The following is a 20,385-nucleotide window of genomic DNA, read 5'->3' as shown; positions in this document are numbered from 1 at the left end:
TAATAACTTTGAAACACATAATGGCTCGGAATGAATGAAAAGGACCACAAGGAAGCCTTTTTTTTTTTTTTCTTCAGAGTTTATTTTGAACTTTCATTTTTGGATAACCAAGCAGCTCTTTAAGGAGAATGCACAGAAGAGTCATTCTGGCACTTTTGGATAGCACATAAGATTTTTTTAATAGTCACATTCAGTCCACTTGCTCAGCCCTTACTCCGTGTTGGGAGAGCAAGATTAGCCCATAGGATTCCAGAGTTAACATGTAACCGTATATACAAACAGCCAATAAAACCATAATGTTGGCTTGTGGCCAAAGGGATGGAGTAGGAGGGAACCTTTAAAGTGTCCTCTAGTCTATCTTAGCTAAACAGAATCCACGTCACACAGGAGAACCAGAGAGTACACCGCACTGGAATGAGAATTCTGCACATAAACGGGCACTTGGCAGCATGCAGTTTAAAGAAAAGGGGTATCACTTAATAACTTTATAAAATCCAGGCAGTTCCATTACAGGAATTAAGAAAAACCAAGAGGAAAAGTGAGGGGCTATCTGTGGTCACTGTAAAAAAGGCACTTGGAGTTTATGGGACCAGAGTTGAAGGATTCTCAGCGGATAAAAAGTTTCAGTATGATTTCTTTAAAAGGCTTGGATGTTAGGAGGTGACACGCAGGAGTTTCTGCAAGAAGACACCGAAATAAACCACCGAGAAGCAGAACAGATGAAAACGAAGGAATAAAATCTTGATAACCAAACTGGGTTTAAAAAAAAATAAAAAAAAAGAACCCCTCCCCCCCCCACCTCCCGAAACAAAACCCAAGCAAAGCAGAAATCGAAGCAAAGTAAGAGCACGAAGAGCAATGCATAGCTTTCCTTTGAGGTTATGCACACCTGGAGACGCGAAGTGCCAAGCTACTTTCTCCATTGTAACTTCACAGGAGCGTTAGCGTGTGAAAACTGATTCAAGCAATGCGAAGAAGAGTTTCATCTGTTCCTGGAGTCTCAGGGAGAATTGAGGTTATCGTCAGAACCCAGCAACATCACTTGTGGTTTGTCAGTGTCCTCGGGGACACAGCAAGCTCATGGAAGGACACTGAGACACTGCGTTCGGCCTCTTCCCTGGCGGTGCGGCGTCCACTGCCATCATCCTTTCTTTGGAGTCCTGTCTGTAATTCCTTTCTCACATGCACACAGCAAACGGTGACACAGGAAACGTCCACGGCCCCTGGCTGTCGTGGTTCACCTTCTTCCACAAACACGGAAGTGCTTCCATAAGCATTTTTGGCAATTTTGTTAGGTTCCACTGCAGGGTGGCTCTGCGGTCCCTCATTTAATGTTAAATGCCATGAGGGGTCTCTCCTCCCGCTTCTGCCATGGGCTCTTCTTGTCCTCTCCTTGGTCATCGTCGTCGTCATCGTCGTCGTCCTCGGGAGCAGGTCTTCTCTGATCGGGGCTGGCTAAGGGCTCTGGGGGCGCATCTGCAGTTCGTTTGGTCGTCTCCTCCTGCAGGCTGGGCAGCTGGCCGCCGCTTCTCCGGCTGGAGCTGTCCAACAAGCATCGCAGGGCACTGTCCTCGGGGGTGCAGACGGTGGTGCCACACTCACTGCCACTTTGGTCCATGTCGTCCAGATACACGAGCTGCGTGTAGGTGGTGCTGTCCGCCGCCCTCAGCTCCTTCTGTGGATGCTCCTGGACGGGCGGGTGGTTCTGCGGAAGACACAAGGGATCTCCTCTTCCCTTCCGGGCAGATTTTGGTTCGTTCATATCCACGCCCGAGTCCAAGCTGGCATCGTTACTTCCGTTCCTTCCAGCTCTTTGGAGATCAATGTAGGAATGTCTCACGTGGGCGTTGGACCTGCCGTCCAGGGAGACGAACCAGGCCCGGGGGTGTGGGAGAGGCTTCCCACCACCGAGTTCCATCAGAGCCTTTTCCGTCAGGAGCTGGACCTCGCTGTTCATCTGGGCCAAGGCCGAATCGTTCAGGGATGCTGGAATGGACAGAGACTCCGACATGGATGCGTTCTGCGGGCTCCACTCCCGGCTGCCTGCGTCCTGCAAGTGCTGCTGAGAGATGGCCTGGCACGATAAGGGCTGGGCTTGCATCTGAGAGGAGGGGTGCGGGAAGATCCCCGTGTGAGGACTGGAGAGCTCAGCCTGCAGTCTTCCGATTTCAAGCTGCTGGTCTGCGGGGACGACCAGGGGCTGGCCCACATAGGACTGCTCCCCGGGGAGTTTCATATAATGAGCGGGGATGACCAAGGCGGGCAAGACTTTCCTGTAAACGCTGTCATTGACCTGGTCCACGGAGCTACAGCAGATCAACTGGCCGGGCCGTGGAAAAGACGTAGGTCTTTCCAGGTGGTCTACGGAGCGCGACATCAGACATTCAGTAGGTCTGCGGTCCAGCAGCTGTTCTTTTTCGGGAGATGAAGGCGCGGGGTACATGTGTTCCTGAATGGTGATCTTACTTCCTGTGGAGATATGGTTGATGGAGGCCTGACCGTCTCTGTCTTGCTTCTCGAACAAAGGCTGTGACAGCATGGCATTGTAACTCCTCCTGTAGTCACTGTGGCCAGGGGACTCATAGCCTTCTCTTTCCATAGATTTCCTGGACTTTAAGGGAAAAATCTCCACGGATTTACGGTAGTCTTTTCCCAACGTCCCACTTGGTGTCAGGTTATCAAAGGAGATTTGGCTTTTATCCTCTTCCTTATGAGAGAGGAGTTCCTCCCGAGAGCTGAATTCTTGGGAGGTGCTGTAGGAAAGCTTCAGCATGGGAGTGTGCATGTCCACTTCTCCATTGGAAGACATAATTTCTAAATGGACCCCACTCATCAGCTCCTTTGTGCCTGGGGCATCTGGGCGGCCGTGGCTGGTGACAGAGAGTGGGCCCGGGAATTCCGATTCACGACGGGAAAACAGCAAGTTGATGTGTGACATGGAAGTGGACTGATCTCTTTTGGAACTCTCCAGGGCTGTCGGAAGCTGCAGTTTCCTATGGTGCTGACGAGGTTTCAAGCACTTCCGCCTACGATTAAAGAGACAATCCAAACCCAAAGATTAAAGAGTCTTGTCATAGTCAAGTTTCAAGTAAAACCCTAATTCTCAATTTCCACAGGAAGGAATAAGACACAACAACTAATTGGCAGCCAGAAACCTGCTAACCCCACACCCTCACCAGAGCCACAAAATCCGCAGATTTCACCCTTAGGCTCTTGTAAGTATATTCTGCAGTCTTCATTCAAAAGTGGTTAACCAAGAATCGATAATAACATTCTCACAAACCGAACAGAGGAGGCGTCACAGATAGAACACTTCTGTTTTGTCCTTGAGAATATCATCTCTTAATCAGTGTTTAGGAATATTCTGAATGAATCATAGGACAACTGTCAAAACTTTATTTTATAACTCTCTTTCTAAGCAACATTATACACAGCATGCCTCACGTGTCCTGTTCATTCTTTTGCAAGTTAGATGACAAGTGCTCAGTTCTTAGACCTTTTCTCGTGAGAGAGAAAAAAGACCTCCATATCAATGCTTGCACAAGAAATTCCAAATGAAAAAAGATATTGCCAAAATGGCAAAACGTTACCTGCAATAATATAAAAGGAGACACAGCAGCACTAAAAGTATGAAAGCCATTCCTCCTAAAATGGCCAAAAGAAACACCGTGTGATACGTGGTAATGTCCTGGGTGACAACGGGACCTAGAAGGTCAGAAAAGGGTATTTTAGATTTGCAGAAACCTTTCAATATAAAGAGGGATCATGAATGACAAGGTAATGTTTTGCTGAACTCTTTCTGGCTGGGGCCTGGAGCAAGGGCCAGATGAGAAGACACTTTAGATAATCCTCATCATGTCACTCAGTGAGCAGGGATGACCGTTGCCATAGCAGCTGTGGCGAGCAGCGCCCTGAGGACGCAAACACTACATGCAGTGTGTCACGGGTCCCTCCTTAGCAGAGAGCCACGTTTGTTCAGCATGCTAAACAGATGAATCTTAATTTTAAAAAAATGCATGCATGATACTATAAGGAGTGGGATTCTTCCTCTCAGAGAGATGGCCTGACTATCAGATTTTATACTGCGGGAGAAAAAAAAAAAATCCCAAGATTTTATTCTCACTTTCGCTAGGTAGTCATTATGACTGTGTGGAAAGCCCTTTGCCAAAAGAAATCAGTTGAGAGGTATGAAAGAAATGTACTATGACAAAAAATATCCACAGCTTGTTCCAGGGGTGTCAAGTATTTCTCAAATGCCTTCCTCTGCAATATCTTTTCAAAGTGACTAACCTGACGTGGCCACAGAGTGGGTTATCAGAGATAAACAGACTTTCTTTTTTGTTTACATTGTAAAGAATCCCAGGAGGTACTTTAACTTAAGACTGTTTGTGTTCAATAGTTGTCAGAATGTATCTTAATGTCACTGAAAATAGACAGATAGTGACAATGGAAACCTCCGCAAATTACAGTATTTGGGCTCTTCCTGGTGTCTTCCAGGTAGCCCGTCAGTGCCCGAAGTTGGGAAGGGAGGAATGCGGTTTTTCTGTTGTTCCAGGGTAGCATGATTCTGACTACTATATACCATAAACACCCATTTCCTTATTGGTTGTTGATATTCTAAGGGTTAGATTTCTTCAAAAATTTTTGGAAGAAGACACATTTCGTTAAGATCTTGATAAACCCAAGGAGGTTTACTAGTTTTTCAAAAATAGTGAAATAAGTTCAAAAGATATTTTGAACTACTCTCTCCCAAATATAATTCACTTCAGTGGGGTGGACTTAATATTTACAAAAGTTGGAAAAATATCTGACAGCTATATCCTGCCTTAATCATTCAGAGAAACAATTTTTTACTCGACCTCCAGAGGCACAGGCAAAGCCTTGGCAGGGATCACCAAGAAATCTGGGGTACACATAAAAATCATGTCCAAATAACTGAAGCTCATTTCCTTTACATACTTAAAATGTTACTATTTTAACTTATGCCAATGGAAATCTTTACAAAATTCACAGCCATACTTCATTTCCTTCTTGACCAGAGAATTAAAGAGGAAAGCCCTAATTATTTTCTTGGTGGTCTTGGGCTCATTGAGAGCACAGCACCACTGTAATTTGTTTTAATAAAAGCGATGGCTGTGAGGTTACCAACATGTGTGTTTCTACATGAAATGCCATCAGGGGGGCCCTGCGATCTATGCTTTTCACAGCTTTTTTCCTCTTCGTTCACTGCTGGGAAGCTTGTGGACCCGCACCCAGGAGTTCTTTCTCACCTCTTTACTAAAGTACCTATTTACCTGTTGCATGATGGGAAAACTGATAGCCAAGGTTTCTGAAACAGTTAACTTTAATGCATGGGCTTTGTGGCCTCTGCTTCGGTAGTTAAGGAATTTCTTTTCTTTCCTTCCTTACTCTTCGTCCTTTTGTAGATATTTCAGATTTGGAGACTGAGCCATTTTTGTACCTGGTTCATGCCTATCTTGCTACAAGAATACCATAAAGGGAGACACATACTCTCCAAGCACAGACTAATGTGTACATTTTCTGAGTAGGGGAGTATAAAGCAAACGGTGACAGATTTTTCAACACCCATCTAGGAATGGCCTCCATCAAATTAGTTACTTTGGGAGTGTCAGTGTTCATTCCAGTGACAAGGTCATGGCTAAAATACTTTGGACTCCCATTTTGGAACTGCCTTTATGGTTAATTCATGAGACACCTTTTAATCGTAGCACATTTTGACCTCGGCTCAATCATATACTTTATTCACCAGGCTGGGACTCTCAGATGTACCTAAGACAAATCAAAGGGACCCTCTGAGCCTAAAAATTTGCCACCAGTGAAAAGTTTTACTAATGAAGGCAGTCCGAGTGATACAGATTTAAAAGGCATTCTAAGCAATGGCAGCCATCAAGGGAAGAAATTCTCCCTAGGTGACTATTTTGAAAAACAATTCTGGAATACTCCCTGGGATAAACTAGGGCACGTAGGTTAAAAAAAAAACCCCACAAAACTTCCAGTCACACTTTGAAATATACAAGTTCATTCACATTTCCTAAATGGAGATGAATTTTCTTCTAGACACAAAGCAACTGGTTGGCTTTGAAGCCTTTGGGAAATGCCAAATCGAGCTTTTTGCCCCAAGGAGCCGTCAATGATGACTTTCCGTGAGTCCCTGTGTTGAATGCCTTTCCCTACATGTTCTCTTACACCCAGCCACAGCTGTTTTCAGGAATTAGGGAGGAGGTCTGTATCGCCTCTGAGGGCTTTAGATTAAGAATTTCCTAGGGCAGCTGTCTGAGAAAAACAGAGACCCAAGACAAGATGATTTTCTACGCATTATTCTTATCCTAGATGGGAAAGTTCCAATCAGAACTCCTCCCCCATGAAATACCTTAGTTTCATCATTTGGTTTTTCGGACTCTTCAACCAATTTTGAGTTAAGGTGTCATGTCCCCGTAGAAGTTATTTTCAAAAGTGTACTCAGCCGGATCCCTCAAACACATCATGCCCTATAACGGGTGTTACCTGGGTTGGGAGGAGACATGGCTGCCACCCAGTACCCCAATTGAGGGGCAATATATGTCCACGTCAGCTGGCTTCCTTCCTGGTGCACCAGGCCCAGACCGCTCTTCAGCCACGTTCCTGTGGGTGCAGAAGAAAACCCAAAACTTCAGCTGTAGGCATGCTCAACTCCTATTTAAGATTTCAACAGATTGTACGAGTCCCCTTAAACGTCATCTTTACAACCCGTTAGACCGTCCAAAGGGTTGCATACAGCAACCTGAGGCTGCATACAGCTTTTCTGTAGAGATTGTTTTCAACTCCCTTCAGGGGCAAGTTGAGCGACTTTTGCTTTTCAGTTTTTCTTGGCTTTCCTCATTAAATTCCCTTTAGCCACTTTACCAAACAGCCCTGCTTCCACACACAGATGATTTCGGCAGAAGCTTTTGGAGTTTAATAGGAGAATAAAGGTAGCATGATTGAGGTTGGTGGAAGTGGAAAGAGGAGGGGAAAATCCAGTGCTGTTTACACTCTTTATGTTCAAGCAAGAGAATTTCCTCTCCAGAATCAGACTGGCTACATAAGGATTAATTAGGCCCGGATGTTTTTGTTGTTGTTGTTGTTGTTGTTGTTTTAAATATCGATTCCTCGGTCCCATCTTTGCAAATTCAGACCCAGTAAACCTTACCTAGGTATTTTTAAAGGCTCCCAGTTGGTGCTGATGCTGGGAATACGTCCAGGTGTGTACCCTGTCTTCAAGTTATTAGTTAACTAGTCTGTAACATTAATGAGCCCCGACTATGCACTGCCTAGTCACACACAGTAGGTGTGTTTATATACAGTCGTTCCTCTGTATGCACAGGGGATTGGTTCCAGGATCCCGTGTGGATACCAAAACCCGCGGATACAGAGGGCCGACTGTACATTATCTATAATTCCCACAACAACCCTTACAGAGCTGGACTTACTTCCCTTTCTGCATGAGAACACTGAAGACTGGTGAACTGCATAACACTTCCGAGGCCTCCCAGGGGTGAGGGGCAGGGCAGGGGACCCGAGGTAGATCTGTCCTCAAGGCGGGTGCTCTTTCTTCCACTCTCCCACGCTGCATCTCCTAGCAACCTTCCAGGCATGTGAGGACTTCTGCACTTTGCGCGGTTTCTAGGAGCAGACCCACTGCCCAAGGCCATTTGGCTGTCACCTGTCTCACCTGCTTAGAGACAACCTTGCTTTGAGGCCCATGACGCAGGCTGGCAGCAGAGCCAAGGGAGAGCGCTGGCCAGGCCCTCCACGGCCGCGTCCACACCCGCCTGACCCAGCAACCAGCATGGAGACATCAGTCACTTACTGCTCTGCCTCAGGGCCCACAACGCTCCTGCCTGACTCAGCTGGCTCCTCCGGTCATCCACCGGAAATGGCCATGTGGAAAGCCCAGTCCATTTGGGAAAGAAATGCACCAACTGTGCCCTAAATATTCTACCCTCCAGGCTCCAAATCCTCGCCTCGCCTCGCCTCGCCTGTGTACACACATCACTGAGGTGGCAATCGTGGATTTTTTTTCTTCCACCATAAGAAAGAAACAATAGTGGGGGCTGCTTCTAGGGCCTATCAGTTGCCATAGCAACATTTAAATGTAACGGGTGGAAAGGTGCGTGGTAATGTCTCCAAGCTCGCACACCTCCTCCTCTGCTCAGACGGCAGCTGAACAAAGGAGGAAGATGAGAAGCTGGGCGTCAGCTTGCGCCTTGCAGCGTCTGACCTTCCCATGCAACAGGCTGAATCATGGCTCCAGGCGGTTTCAATTCAAGTTAGATGAAAATACAAGTTAGATGAACATACTCTAAACTGAGTATGAGAACCAGGATGCCTAATTCTGACTCTTTTCTGAAGAACACGAACCCAGAGATGATTCAGCCAGAAGTAAGCTTCACTTACTTCTCCAGGGCTATGGAGGGAACAAAAGACATTTGACACAGGAAGTGAAAGGGTGTCTATGTTAGGTAAAAAAGTTTCCCTGAAGGGAGAGAAAGGGATTTTGTGCAACCGGCCCTTGGGGACCCAATACAGTTTAGCTCATGACTTGCACCCCACACCCCACTCTCACACATGCTCTCCCACAATAACAACCCTGCCAGGATCTCCAAATTGGCCAGGAAGTGGCCTTGCATTCTTTGGTTTACAGTTCTCCCCAGATTAGAGCCTTGAGTCACTGCTCTTTGAATGGAGCGGATGCTGGGTTAGGCTAAAGGGGACCCAGAGGGAAAGAGCTGGAAGCTCAGAGTCCTCATTCCTGTTCATTCAAGGGCAAACCACCTAGGCGGAGCACTACGTTGCTTCTGCCTTCTATTACACAAGCACATCAATTGGAAATACTTTTAAAAACACTCCACGTTACACTGGGGACAAGCCTAGCAGGTAGATACCCATACACACTCGACCCAGCTAACAGATCCCAATGCCCAGCCTCCAGGGTCCTCTGTCTGGCACAGTGGTGGCCATGCTGGTGGCAGCCAGAAAGGCCAGTGACTGAAGGACACCCAGCTGTTCTGGGAGCACGGGAGGAAAGAATGCCACCTGAGGTGGGCGGGCCAGGATTCTGGATGAGTTGAGTTTTGATGAACAGGCAGGACTGTCAGTTGGGGGGTAAGGATGGGATGGGGAGCACAGAGAAAGAGGAGGAAGGAATCACATGGACAAGGGCTTGTAAAATGAAGGGGGGGATGGAGGCGCAGGGTGAAAGGGAGGGAGGGAGCAGCTGGGTGGGAGCTGGAAAGGAGTGTAGTGTCTGCCTGCCAAGGGCTGGGCAGGGCTTCCAGCGCCATCAGCACTAGGAGGCCACTGGGACCTGTAAGTGGAGGTACCACTGGACAGAGCTTTGCCCACCACCTGCCCCTCTGCCAGGCCCCACCCCCCAACCCCCTTACTTCTTCCCACGTTAGTCCTCATCCTGCACTTTGACCAAAGCCTGCAACTTTGCTGGTGATTGTGGTTCCCACCTCACAGTTTCTCTCTCTTCCAAAAAGAATCTAGCCATCTTTCAAGATTCAAGTCACGCCACGTGTTTTCCCAAGTTCCTTCAGCACTCAAGCATCTCCCACACCTGGGCACTCCTAGGCCACATGTTCCTGCATCGTCGATTTTCCAGAAACATCCATTGCCTCAGTTGCTAACCTGTTGTCCTGTCTTACCTCCTCTATCAGACTGCAGGCTCTGCAAGGGCGGGCCTGGTCTTACAGTCCTTTGTCTCCCTGGTGTAGGAACTCAGTAGTACTTAAGAATGAGACACAGCCAGACGTGCAACCCCCACAATACCAGACGACCTTCCGTGCAAAGCTGGATGTGGCTGGCAGGAAAGACCTGACGGAAGTGTGGTTCAGATCAGGCTTCTGCCCTTCCCAACTAAAGGGAACAGAGCCAGGTGGGAAAGAGGCATTTATTTTGGCCTAAGTTTTCCGTAAAATGTACCCATATTCAGGGAATAAAGGGTGCTGCTGCCTTGGGATTCAACAGTCATGCTGTTACTGGCAAAAGCCATTTCCAAGCCTCCTGTGTTTTGTGAGAGGAAATAAGCTACAGGGAACACGAGAATGAATGAATTGTGTACTAGAAACATGCTTCTCGTGACTGAAATCCTGATGCTGCAGGATGAGGACACTTTCCCGACCTGAGGAGCTGGCACACATAAGGAGTTCGTTGTACTCATGGCGAGGGAACTAGTGCTGGAACGTTCTTTGGTGATGCTGACAGCAAACAGGTCTCTGTACAATTTCTTCTGTTGGGTGAGGTTATGTGACTGGTGGACCTGTGGCCAGGGTGCCAAGAGAGGGCCCCACTTATCCCCATGGGGGCCCCAGGCGCCACTCAGACAGAACAGGGGAGGGACCAGACTGCTTCTGCTGTGTGGACAAAGGGAAGCTCCAGCTGGGAGGCCTCTGCTTGTCCTCTTCGTCTGCCCCTGGTGTCCCGGCTGGAGCTGCCTCTGCACACTCCTAGGTCAGAACAACTGCCCGTAGCGATGTCCTGGGTAAGCCCATCTCCTCTGTGGTCCACACACAGAGCAGCCCCGGCAGCTGCTCCCTCCATCCCCCTGCACCCGTGCCTCTCTTTCTCCTTGTTTCAGCCCAGCCCTTCCCCATCTCTTCATCCCCTTTGGAGGGCTTGCTAGTGACCCACTCCACGTCCTCTGCATAGGTGGGCAGTGGAGGCAGCTGCTGGCACATATGCTGTCCAGCTGGGTCACCTGATGAAGGTGCGCAGGGAGGACCTTACACTTCCTCATGTCCCTCCCCCTCAGCTAGGTTTCCTTCATGCACAGCTGCTCCTGCACAGAGTGGGGTGGTCAGCTGTTAAGTGGGTCTGTGGGGAGTAGGCTGGTGGCCACAAGCGCCCCTTTGCTCTGTCCAAGGCCTGTGGGGTGTCTGCTACTGGGACTGTATGTGAGTGACAGTTATACAGCAATCCTTCAGGAGTCACCAAGGAATGATATTCTGCATTACTGAAATTTCTAGAACATTCATTTTTCAAATAATTTTTAAAGCACTTGAACTCTTTAATGTTCTTTCTCTTTAACGGGATCTTCAGCAGAAATTAACATTTAAAACAGATAAAAGACAAGCTGCATCAAGGTGAAAAGAAACCCCCTCTTCCCCCATGGCAACCCCCAAGACATCTGAACACGGTTTGGAAGCAATTCTCTCTGTCACTTGGGTCTTATTTGAAAGTTGGAAAGGGCAGTTTCATGTAACTCCAAAAAGGATTATTCACTCCTGCCTTATACACGAGAATGTAATTTTGATTTTTCCTAACTCAGGATCACATTACGATTAAGTACAATGCTAGACTCTAAAATACTGATGGCGTTTGGGCCTCACTGAATGGTTTGCTCTTACACTCAATCCCCCCACCCACTCCCATGTGTGTCTCCCCCTTTGTGCTGTTATCAGTGCGTCTGTTATCAGCTCTGCTCCCTCACCACCAGTAACTAACTCCCCAACTCCCCACCCGGGGAGACAGGCTATTGGGAATTAGATAACCCACCTCATTAAAACTGTCTCTGGAAGAATGTCCACAGGCAGTGTGAGGGGTTGGGAACAAAACCAGATATGGAACAGTGGTATTCTGAGTCCAAGTTCAGTATTTTTCTTTTTTTCCTTCAACGCGACACTCACAGATCAGTTTTTGTCGGAATGGTCACTCTCTAGAGGGAAACCTTACACAATGGAAAGATTTATTTTCAAGAATAAATACTTTGTTGAACAATCATCCTGATCTCTTGAAAATGAGTTATGTATTCAGCTGGCAAGGTTCATTGTGTACAAAGCACTGTGAGTTCTTCTCTTGGAAGCTACATTTCACTACAGTGATTATTCCACTCAGTAATTGACAGGCAGAAAGGATGTGCCTTATGCTGCTCTGTACGAGCTGTATGGGGGTCTCTCAGCAGTCACCAAGGGTCCTGCTTTCTTGCTTGGTTACCAAGCAGTACCAAAATCAGCTTTTATTTGCAAAATATAAAGAAAAGTAAGTTTAAAAATGTAACAAATGGCTACCAAAATGGAAAAGAACTCTAAAATATGGAAAAGGGCCAAAAACGCCACGTCTAATTTCAATATGACCTAAAGGGCTCAGAGTTACCTGGCTTTTCCTGCCCGGAAGTCCCTATTTTAGCAGCCAGGCTACCTCATCTCAGCATTTGGTAACAAGCAGAAAAACCTGTTATTAGGAGCACGATTGATTTTGAAAAGAAAAGGGCAAGTGAAGACCCACACTTTACTAGATTACAGATTGAAGTTGGCACTTTGCACAGCAGCCAATGTACAGGGACACAAGTTATTGCTCTTACACTGAGATTTGTTACCATGTCGGATGGACCGCAGATAAAAAGGGTTATACACTGGGCTATACACACTGGGCTATAAAGGGTTAAGTGGTTGCAGGGAAGACTTCCCTGGATGCAAATTCCAGCTTTGCCACTTTCTGGCTGTGTGAACTGAGAACTTGCCAAGGGTGGCACAGGAGAGAAAGTGAGGGTCCCTGATGACATCCCTAAGCTCCTGGAGCCCTGTTTCACATCCCTTTTGCCATGTAAACAGAGGACATCCTCAACGTCCAAGCACTTGTAGCTGGGTGTTCTATTTCGTGCAGCCAAAAGAGGACGGCGTGAGTTCTACTAGATCCATAAGCTGGGACACCTGAAGACATTCCACAGCCACCCAGAACACCGGTCCCAAAAAAGTTATATTGAGCCAAAGGTGAATATTCACCCTGTGAAATTTAGATAGCCATTTCTACCTAAATTTTCCCTGTGAAATAATTTGGAACATTGATGGTGAGAAGTGAGACACATACATGCATGACACAGGCAAGAGCTCAGACAGTAGGAGCCTATGGCTCTTGCCTCTCAGCGGTTGGCTATGGCCAGTAACCATCTCCTCGCCAGAGCTGTGGTGACTCTGAATAATCAGCGTGGCATAGGATGGGCATTGGAACGCTCCTCTTAAGTCGTATGCCCCTCTCAGATCCACAGATAATAATAGATAGTTATTATTATTATTTTTTTTTTATTGTTAATTTTAATCATAGGGTCTTTTCAGATCCCTGAAATTCAGATCCAGATGCTGAATTTCTCTACGAACCAGATGACTTACTTTTTCTGGGCTTTCGTCTGTATTATCTTAAGCTATAATCTCTACGATACTTGTCTACCAGCTGTACCTACAGACGTGTCAAGGTCTAAGTCTTTCTGATTGCATGCTGGAACAAAACTGGGACAGTATCACTCACTAAAATCAGATTATAAGAACCCATCAGCCCTAAGCCACATTCATCAGTATAACAGAAACAGTGACCATTTCTACTTTTGTGATATTGTGGAGTAGCCTTTTTCCCCCAAATTAAAGTCTATGCCTTTGAATAGCTATGCTTCCTTCTTTGGAATTACTTTTCCATGAAATCTGTGTGGAAGAAACATTCCTGTTAACTACATAGCAAAGCATTTACCTGGTGGTCAATTACCTACTCATTTTTGGGCAAGGAATCAAACTGGAGAGAAAAAAAGTTATGTACAGATGGATGGATTCTTACAGATTCAGGCAAGTACATGTCAGGACTGGCTTAAACAAGAATAAAATTAAGGGCAACTTGCTATAATCAATGATCTTCCGTTAGAAGCATAAAAATCACAGATATGTTGAATTATTAGAAATTAAAACAAGAAATTCATCAGTATTAAGCTACACCATGTTCCCTGGATATTTTTAGGGTAATTTTTGAGAAACAGATCCTTAAAAATAAATGTAATCTCAGCAATTGATCCCCCTCCCCACCCCTTTTAAGTTTTAGCTGAGTTATCACAAGACTCACTAAAACAAGTTTCAGGAGAGAACAATCATGGGAAACCATAAAAATTCTGGCCGAGTTATAGAAAGCTTATGCCTTAAATAGGTAGCCGGAGGTAGTAGGATATATAATAGCATTAATAAAATTTAATGAGAGAATTCTGAACTTCGAATAGGTATATATACATTTTCCAGCAAGTAGTATCAGAGTCCAGGCTAATTAGGCCCGTATGGAGAGAAATTTTGTTCATTACCCGCTAAATCCCATATACATTCTGCAATTACATCTCAGAAGGGTCAGGGTGGGGAAGCAGACCAGGATTCCAGGAGGCACGGCCACAAATCCCCAGCATTAGAGAACTCGCTCAAAATGAGGGGTCGTGTAACAGAGAAGTTTGCAAACGTCTGCATAAATGCAGCAGGACGCTCTCAGTTAGTCCTTGTTAAAGAGCCTGTTACAGTGGGGATCTGGTGAAAAGGCAGATTCTGATTCAGTGAGTAAAGTAGAAGATTCTGTGGTTCCCACAGCCTCCCCATCTGCTGACCACACTTGGAGCAGCAAAGCTCTAACTTATGTGCATCTGTGGGTGTGGTGATTTTTCACAAAACCCTGAGGCCATGTCCCATTGTGTTGCCCTGGTATATTAGCTGGACGGCCAGCACTCGAAGCAACTTGGGAAATATTTCTAATATATTTAAAAGAAATGTACTAGTCACGCGTCCGACCACAGGCCAGGAGTTGGCAAATGAAAATACAGCAGGTCCTCGAATAACATCGGCTGGTTCCATGTCTAATGTTGTTGAGATGCTGGAGGAACTTAACTCTTGTTTCTGTCACTCAGCCTCTTGGTACAATTGGTTTCATTAAATGTCCTTTTGCTTAAGTTGCAGTTTCCAAGAACCTATGGAGGATGGCGTTAGGGGAGAACTTATCGTACCTACAGATGTGCTCTGAATGAGGAGCCGTATCTCTGAGGGAACTGGATACCTCAGGTGTGCTTAGATTGGTTCTCACCTTAACACCTTTGTGTTGAGTGTTTTTTCTGCCCAGAATGTTGTTCCTCAAGACATTCCCATGTTAGATACCTAATTTAGGATCTCAGCCCAAATGTCACCTCTCCAAAGGCTCTGACCAGCCCATCCCTCCCTCTGGTGTCACTCTGTTGAATTGTCTAACTGTATTTATGCCATCTGAAGCAAACTGGCTCATGGTATCCATTTAGAACAAAAGCTTCAAAATGACATGGACCTTCCCTGGCTTGTTTTGTCGTTGCTTTATCCCAAGACCCTGAAACAAAATAACATCTGGCACAAAGAAGATGGTCAATAAATACTGACTGAAATGAGTGTATTGTTTGATTTTTTAAAAAAGAGAAGCCTAGCATGCCACGGCAAATCTTCCGACTTTTAAATGTTGGCAGTAAATTAAAACACAACAAACAAACAAATGCCCCCAAATCAAGCGTGTGGGCCAAACTGGACACATCTGGGAATGGGTGGTTGGTCTGCACTCCCAGATTTTGTCCATTATTCTATTAAAGCCACATTAAGTCTTGGCATAGAAGCAGGAATGCACGAAAATCTGATCTACTAGAAAGGGAAGGGGAGTTGAAGCTGAAGGAAGTCAGGTTCTGTGTCTCCCCTTCTCTACTCCCCAGCATCTGTGAGTGTGCACTGAGGGCTGCCCTGGGCTGAGGTTCAGCTTCCTTGTGATGAAGGAAGATTGTAGCCCCTCCTACTTCCCAGGTTGTATTGAGAATAGTGATGAAAACAGTTGGGTTACAGTAACACCTGTTTTGCTAATAGATAAGCTGAGCTGGAATGAGTAGACAAAAAAATGCTTTTGCCAAATGACCCACTTCCCACCCCACCCCCTTTATTTAGGCACCCTTCAAACAGCACGTTTGAAACAGCCGGGCTGCTGTGTCCAGCTATCGCAGAGCAAGCAAGAACGAAGCACGTTCTGTGCAGACTGGGTTTGTACTATGAGTGTGTTCTGTGTATGTGTGTGTACACAAGTCATTTTAAAGGGGTGATTCAAGGGAATGGGCAATGTGGGGACAGAGCCAGGAGTGCAGTTTCCAGGCTCTTGGCCTCACGTGGAAAGGTGCTGGCTCAGGTAGTAAATGGCCATCAACTGTGATTGGATGGCCATCAGCTGTGGCTAGTTGGCCGTCAGCTGTAACCAGCAGTGGTTATTATATTAGTGGCCATTGGCCACTAATATGACTGCTGTGGCTACGCTAGCAGTAAATGGGGGCTAGCAAGAAGATGGTGGCTGGCTGGCAAGCGCGGATTGGAGTTAGGACAGAGGGTTGCGCACAGTGTGGCTCCTGCTTCCTGTGTCTCCAACCCAGCCGCCAGCGAGAATATAGTGGTATGACTCCCCAATCTATGGCTCCGTGGGCGTTCCTTTTTGGCCTTACCATGTCCTGCGTTCTTATGTGGGGAACGGGACCAGAGACCCCGCCTGACACCCTGCATGACAGGCAAATAGAAACAAGATATTCAGAACTTAAACACGCCTGGCAGTGTATTAGATGCTTTAGGTACATTATCTCTTCAGTTTCAGACAACCCTGAAAGGCAGGTACTCTAAGATCTCCTTTTTGAGGCTAGAAATGTCAGGTGCGGAGAAGTTAGTGAGGTGCCCCAGGACATGCCCACCCCTAACATTTGCAGAACTCAAGGCAAGAGTTCAAATGGAGTGCATATCTATTAAATCTAAATAGTAAAAGTTATAAAACAAGCGATCACACTGTTAAATAATGTGTCCTCTCTTCCCACCATAACTTTCTAAGGTCCAATGTAGAGTTCTTAGATTCCTCAGAGTACATGCGAAAGCAGTACTCTTGCAACGAACCCTGCTTCTCAAGTCACCCCCAGCCACGTGACTCCCAGCTCACATGTCCAAGCTCATTTCCCAGCCAGCAGCCACTCCTTGACCATGGCTCTGGCTTGGGGGTGTGCACATGTGGAGAAATCGGCCCTTGGGAGGTGGACTTGGGGGGAGGGTCTGGAAGCCAGGTTAGGCCTGTTTAGGCAGGAAATCCTGGGGTCTTAGGTACCAACAGGGTATTCTAGAAAGGGAGAACTTTCTAGAAATTTCAGCTTCCAGGTGGCCATATCCCTTTGGATCAGTGGACACCTCGTCCCATGGGGAAAGGGTACAGCTGGATGAGGACCAGAGTGATGCCCTCTAAAATGAGAGTCTTAGGGCCGGGTCCCTCTTGCTTTTGCCCAAAGGGCAGAGCCACTAAGAGGTGAAATGTTATTCTAAAAGATAAATACCTATCTTAAAGGTTTTTACAGTAATGTATATTTTTCCAAGATTAAAATCTTGAGTGTTGATGAAACTTTGCCTAAACTAGATTCCAGGCCAGGACTACCTTTCATACCAATGATTTCCAGACCTGATTAATGTATGAAACCACTTTTAAAAGAAACCACTTTTTAAAAGAAAAAAAAAAAAATTCCCACACAATGTGTTGAGCTTATTTAAAAAAAAATCATAATGGGTTAAAGATGCCCTCATATAAAAGAGCTTAGCTCATACAAAAGTATAAAACCAAAACAAATTGGTAAAAGAAACAGGCTGTAAAATTTCAAAATAAAATTCAAATTAAAAACACCCATTCAATGTACTACCTGATGACATGCAAATAAAGGGAACCCAAGTTCCTTTGCAACATAATGTTTCTTCTTTGAACACACTTTGATTTCACATTTCCTTACTAGGTGAAGGTTTCATCCTTTATGTACATTTACCGCTGCTCAATTCGTATTAGTCCTATTCTATCAATAATCTATTCATAAAAGGAAATGCATGCTATGAAAGTATCTGATCGTTTTAAATTCTGTATTGAGAGGATGGAGGCGGGGGTGGGGGGGAGGGGGAAGGGGAACTGGCTGAGGGTGGTAAAGGTACCAAGTTCCCTTCCACAACTAGATTGAAAACAACCACTCGACTTGGAGCTGATGGGTCCTGGAAAAACACACTGTTCCCCAGTATCCCCCAATTTAAAAAAATAAAAACGAAAGAAAAGGTACAAAGTTCCAGTTGTCAGATAAGTAGTGAGGATGCAATGTCCAGCGTGGTGCGTATAGTTAACGCCGCTATAGGGTACATATGAAAGTTGTGTTGTTAGAGAGTACAGCCTGAGCCTAAGAGTTCTCATCACAAGGAAAACCCTTTTTTCTCTTCTTTTTTTGGAGTGGTATCTATACGAGATGACGGATGTTAAATAAAGTTATTGTGATAAGCATTTCATAGTATATGTAAGTCAAGTCATTATGCTGTACACCTTGAACTTACACAATGTTGTATGTTAATTATATCTCAGTAAAACTGGAAAAAACTGTATTGAATCCAGATGATGCAGAATATTTCTCATGCTGAGTTTTAAAAGATTTTTATCAAACTCCGAACCCCAGATTTAAAAATCCTGGTGGGCAATTCCCAGATTCCAAGGAAGCCCTCGGGGTCTGCAGGCCTCCATTGGAGAAACACGGGACCTTACGCAGGAGAGCCGGGACATCGGGCCCTTTGTCCATCCCAAGTCCCCATCCTTGATTTCCTCCCTCGTCAAGTGAGGACACCACCACTGGTTGCTATGAAGTCCAAGGGTGCTGGGTTGTGACCAAGGACAAAAGCAGGGTGGGTTCAATTCAGACGGACAACCAGCTGGTCTCACTTCGAGCGAAACACCAGCTCTGCATACCAGGGGACTAACAATCCTACTTTAACTCCACTTAAAAGGCATCACTTATTCTGAACCGTAAGAGTCATTTGGAAATAGGGAAACAACAATGTCATTCAAACTATGGAACACGTGATAGAGCATGCGTATCAACCCATCAGACTGGATGCCTGGCACATAGCAGGTACACGGCAGTACTGGCTGAGACTGGCAGATTCAATTCAAAGCCACGAGGATGTCACTGTACCTGTACTTCTCTTTTATATCATGCTCCACCAAAAATGCACCAACTAAATATGGGTGATGACGATTAGAATGATAATGGCTAACATTTATGGGGCCCTTGACTGAATGCCAGGTACTGTGGTACATGCTCTCCATCCATAATAATTCTATGAGTTAGGGACATTGACTATTATTATTCCCATTTTAGAGGTGAGAAAACAGAGGCTCCCAGAGGTTAAAATTCTTGCTCAAGATCACACAGCTAGTAACCTGGGGAAAAGCCAGGATTCAAGTCCAAGCTGTCTCAATGGCTGGGCTCCATGCTGCCTATATCCTGTACACCCCTGCTACACGCAGTATAACCCGTGCAATATTCAAATCTATCAAAAATACTTTTGCCTTTTAACCACCCATTTCAGTGGAGATAGCTGAAAACAGAAGACATTTAAAAAGTATTTGGTTCTGAAGTACATCATGGCAGCTTTATTTTCCTAATTGTTTTCTACCCAGGCTGATATCAGAATGAGCATGTTAGTTGCAGTACTTAAAACCCAAACCAGCAGCGGCAAAGCAAGAGGGCTCTGAGGCAGCCACGGGCTGGGGCAGCCATGGGCTGGGACAGCCGACAGGAGGATGCCAGCTTGCCACAGGTAATCCACAAAGTGAATCTGCCGTAAGTGGTGGTTCAGAGCTGACTGTTGTAACACAAGACGCATTTTCTTTCAGGAGGAACTTACTGATCCACACACTCTAGGACCACAGAGCAGGCAACCGTCATTTGTAAGGCTTGCCAAAAATGGTTTCAGTTAAAGTCAGGCATGAGAAGTTCCACTTCTACACGATCTGACACTTTAGGAAAAGGACGTCTCTAAAAATAGGGTTTCAAAACAAAAGGGGCCCTGAAGGACAACCACAATACAGTAAATGTGATGGTATTATTCTCTAAAAATTCTCATTTTGGGGGGGAGGGGGTTACAAACACAAAAGACTTAACAGTTCTTAGGAATGGATTGATATTACAAGATTGTTTTTTTGAGTTGCTAGGCAACATCGAAAAACAAATGTCCGTGGTCTGAGATCACGCTTGCATTCGTTCTCCCCACGGGCAGCGCATGCGTTCCGCGGCCTCACTCCAGTCCTCTTGGACAATGGGAATGGAACATCGCAACTGTGATGCTAATGGTCCATCGTGGCAAAAAGATACCAATCTGTGTCTCGAAAACAAGTCATGGTTTGTTGGGCACCTGGCAGCCAACGTCTCTGGCAAGACAATGTTTTCACTGGACTGTCATCATTTACCCAAATTAAGAACTATGCCTTCAGTGTTCTCTTCTGTTCCATCACTTCAATCAGCTTTCTTTGCAGGTAAATTTCCCCCTCCTTCATATCTAATAGAAGCCCGATTCACTTTTACGGGCAATTTTAGTATCTGGGGAAAAGAACATAGAGACTTTTCTTGAGAGTTATTTCTTTGTTTCTAAGAAATAGATTTCACTGTGAGAAGACCTATTTCAGATCATCTTTCTTAAGGATATAAGTGTAACCACTTAGATAGGTAAGTCTGCTTCCTTCTTTGTTTAATACCCTTAACTATCAAGTCTGTTCTTTTTGAAAAAAATTAAG

General features: G+C 45.6%; 1 protein-coding gene across 1 annotated transcript in view; it reads right to left on the bottom strand.

Moving 5' to 3' along the window:
- Positions 1 to 77: 77 nt before the first annotated feature.
- The window catches only part of FAM171A1 (family with sequence similarity 171 member A1), a 119,377-nt gene continuing 99,069 nt past the window's right edge, over positions 78 to 20,385 (bottom strand). Inside the window, exons 6-8 of the mRNA XM_081056894.1 lie at positions 6,526 to 6,642; positions 3,591 to 3,705; positions 78 to 3,026 (exon numbers count right to left, since the gene is read on the bottom strand). Of these exons, the coding sequence (XP_080913020.1) occupies positions 1,325 to 3,026; positions 3,591 to 3,705; positions 6,526 to 6,642 (1,934 nt within the window). The 3' untranslated portion in view covers positions 78 to 1,324. The remainder of the gene's footprint in view (positions 3,027 to 3,590; positions 3,706 to 6,525; positions 6,643 to 20,385) is intronic.

This window comes from Rhinolophus hipposideros (genome assembly GCF_964194185.1).
Source record: "Rhinolophus hipposideros genome assembly, chromosome: 1".
Taxonomy (NCBI): domain Eukaryota; kingdom Metazoa; phylum Chordata; class Mammalia; order Chiroptera; family Rhinolophidae; genus Rhinolophus; species Rhinolophus hipposideros.
Note: the sequence above shows the minus strand (reverse complement) of the source record. Positions and strands in the feature narration are given on the sequence as shown.